Below are 3,652 nucleotides of genomic sequence, written 5' to 3' on the forward strand. Positions count from 1 at the left end.
AATATTGTTTTTAAACAACATAAAAGACCACTATCTGGAATACTCATACTTCGCAATGTTGTCCATAGCTTGTCATGATCCACACAATCGAAAGCCTTTGCGTAGTCAATAAAGCACAGGTTAACATCCTTCTGGTATTCTCTGCTTTCAGCCAAGATCCATCAGATATCAGCAATGATCTCTCTCGTTCCATGGCCTCTTCTGAATCCAGCTTGAACCTCTGGAAGTTCTCTGTCAATGTATGATTGTAGCCATTTCTGTATTACATATATATGGTTCTGGTGATGTGACTTGGAGACTGTTCCAAATTATAGCTACTGTATATAAGATTTTCGAGGCTACAAATCTTTATGTGAGCAGAAAGCCTTATGTTTTTCCCATGAAATGGCTGGTAGTTTTGAACTGCTGATCTTGAGATTAGTAGCCTGACCTGTAATCACTATGCTACTTATACATATGTATATGTGCATATATGCATATGTACATATATACATACATATGTGTGTGTGTGTATTATCAAGGAAATGGCTTACAATTGCAGAGTCCCAGGTTCCAGTAAAAGAGAAACAGAAAGAGTTTCTCTCGCATATATTGGCAGCAGGTGACAGCCCCAAGGATGATTCTCTTTAGTTGATTGGCTCTTTATAGCCACTCATTAGAGTTAACTATGCCTGTAGTAGGTTTCATCAAGATGGGAATAAGGGCATCTTAGCTGTGAAACCTCTAGAAATCCTGGTATAAAAAGCCTATTAGAGAGGGTTTCCCTTGTTTTCCCTCACTGACCCGCTACAGTTTCGAAATATAAAGTCCTTTCCTAGTGAATGATCTCCTTTATGATGTGTACAGGGCAGAGAAGATGAAGTCTTCTTTCCTTGTTTCTAAAAGGCATTTTGACTATACCTCCGCCAAGAATGATTTATTTGTCCTGAAAGCCTTGGTACATTCAGCATTCTTAGTCCACATCACAATCCAAATGCATCAATTCCTCTTCCATTATCATTCCCACACCTTGCTTTCACATGCCTTTGAGGCTTTTGAACCAACCATGGCTTTGGTCAGGCTCACCCTAAACATAAAGGGACAACTTTGTTTTTTAGAACTTTAAAGAAATCTTTTCCTGCAGAGTTTCTCAATGCAATACCATGTGAGTTCTCAACTGTTCCTTATTGGGTATTTATTATTGATCCAAGTAGAATAAAATCTTGACAATTTTAAGGTGTTCACAATTTATCATGTTGTTATTTACTGGACCAGCTGTGAGGATTTTTATTTTCTTTCTGTTCTGGTGTTATTGATATTGAAGACTATAACATAGTCATCAAATCTCTGAAAGTGACCCTTAAGAACGGTGCGGAGAGTAGCCAAACTAAGGAACTTTGTGGCAGAGAGAAAATTAATCAGTTTTGTTAGCTAGAACTTTTTTCTGATTGACAACAGGCTATGAGCAATTTAGTTACTAATTTATGAGGCAAAGGAAAGAAATAGGAGGGTTTGTGTCTGGCCTTGTCCTAAGTAAGTATGACTTGGATACGTCTTATCTAAGTCATAAGGGAAGGGTGATTATTTGCCACACACAGGTTTCCTGAACATGAAGGGTGGGGAGATTTCTTTAACCATCACTATTTTCCAGTATCACAGGATTCAGGCAAACTTTTAAAAGAACATTCTATTTTTTCCTCACTTATTCTAAACAAAGTAGGCTGATCACTTTGCAGTTCCCAGAAGTTGAGGGAAGTAGAAAGTTCAGTTAAGATCTGGTTTGTTCTTACCTTGGTGGTGCAGAATCCAGGGCTCATAGGTTAATGCGAGATGATTTCCCTCAGACATCACACCTGCATGGGCTCTGGGCTCCCACTTTTGCTTTGCTTGTCTTTGCATGTTTCTGGTTTCCACGTTCACGTATTTGCACATTCCTTGTTTTATTTGGATCCACAATCAATGTTAACGGAAGCAACACTGAAGACATGAAACCAAATACTGCATTGAGCAAAACTACTGCAAAAGAGCTCTGTAAAATATTAAAAGGAAAGATGTCACTTTGAGGACTAAAGAGTGCCTCTCCCAAACCATGGTATTTTCAGTAATTTCATATGTGTGCAAAAGCTGGACAACAAATAAAGAAGACAGAAAAACTGATGCATTTCAATCATGGTGTTTTCAGATCAGAGAAAATGGAATATACCATGGACTGCCAGAAGATTGAAGAAATCTATTTTGGAAGAAGTACTGTCAGCATCCTCCTTGGAATCGAGGACATACACTTTGAACACACTGTCAGGAGCAACAAGTCCTGATACAGGGCATCATATTTAGTAAATGGAGGGTTGATGAAAAATAGGAAAAATCTCATGAAGAAATATCGACACAATGGCTGTCATAATGGGTCAATCATGGGCACAATTATGAGGATCGCATAGGTTTAAACATTTTGATGTATTAGACATAGGGTCCTATGAGTTCCAACCAATTTGATGGCACTTAACAGTAGAAATAACAGTTATTTTCAGTAAAATGACCTTTATTATTACAATATTCCTTGATCATAAGAAGACCCAAACTCCTGTTTGTCTTTTCATGTTTTGAATAATTATAAAGTGACATATATATATACATAAATATATAAACATGTGAAAGGGCTTGAAAAAGTTTTCAGAATATGTTTATTTTATTTTAATTCCATTTTACACTTCTGAAGCCCCCTCAGATATATCCTTATATACCACTGAATGAAATACACATACATACATACTTTTGCAATGTAAATTAGAGCCTCTTTAGAATGTTTTCCTGATTGTCTATTGTGGAGAGAATGTTTTTTTATTTTAAAGAATGATATTTCAAACAATTTCTGAACTCTTACCGGGGACTTTATTTTCTAAGTTGAGTTCCACATCTTTCACAGTTAAATAGTCTCAGTTGTTGTGCTGTATTTTTGTCATGCAATTTGCTTGTATAATCCTGACTGATTTGCATAGATCCTCTTGGTCTCAGTGGCTGCTCAGAGCTTTACAAATATGACCTTTCCTCTTGTCAGTGAGAACTGAGCTGCATCAGTCAGGGCACCTGCACCACGATGATGGCACAGCCCCAGCTCCTCATGGTGTTGCTGCTCTGGGCATCAGGTGAGGGAATGAAAAGCATTAGACTACTATCTTTGCAGATTAGGAAAAAATTATTTTAGATGTGTAGTAAAATAACAATTATTTCAGAATGAAATGATCACATTGATTACAGTTTTGTGTTTCATATAAATGATTTGCTTTTAAATGTGTTGACAAAGTGTATGTATACATGGCAATTGTATCCTCTGATTGCAGGTGCCTGTGAGGACATTATAATGACCCAGTCTCCAGCCTCCCGGGCTGTGTCTCTAGGAGAAACAGTCACCATCAACTGCAAGTCCAGCCAGAGTCTTACCTACTATGCCTCTCAGTACTTAGCCTGGTATCAGCAGAAAGCAGGACAAGCTCCGAAGCTTTTCATCTACCAGATATCCAAGCGGGTATCTGGGGTCCCTGACCGGTTCAGTGGCAGTGGGTCTGGGACAGACTTCACTCTCACTATCAGCAGGGTCCAGGCTGAAGATGTGGCCGATTATTATTGTCAGCAAGGTAATATTACTCCACCCACACTGCTTCAGCCCTTAACATAA

General features: G+C 38.2%; 1 gene segment (V, D, J or C); it reads left to right on the forward strand.

The window, feature by feature from the left end:
- Nucleotides 1–3,073: 3,073 nt before the first annotated feature.
- Nucleotides 3,074–3,652, forward strand: LOC102838711. The segment is given in 2 exon segments: nt 3,074–3,122; nt 3,318–3,652. Coding segments are annotated over 2 exon segments (384 nt in total).

The sequence above is a fragment of the Chrysochloris asiatica genome, unplaced genomic scaffold (genome assembly GCF_000296735.1).
Source record: "Chrysochloris asiatica unplaced genomic scaffold, ChrAsi1.0 scaffold00559, whole genome shotgun sequence".
Classification (NCBI taxonomy): Eukaryota; Metazoa; Chordata; class Mammalia; order Afrosoricida; family Chrysochloridae; genus Chrysochloris; species Chrysochloris asiatica.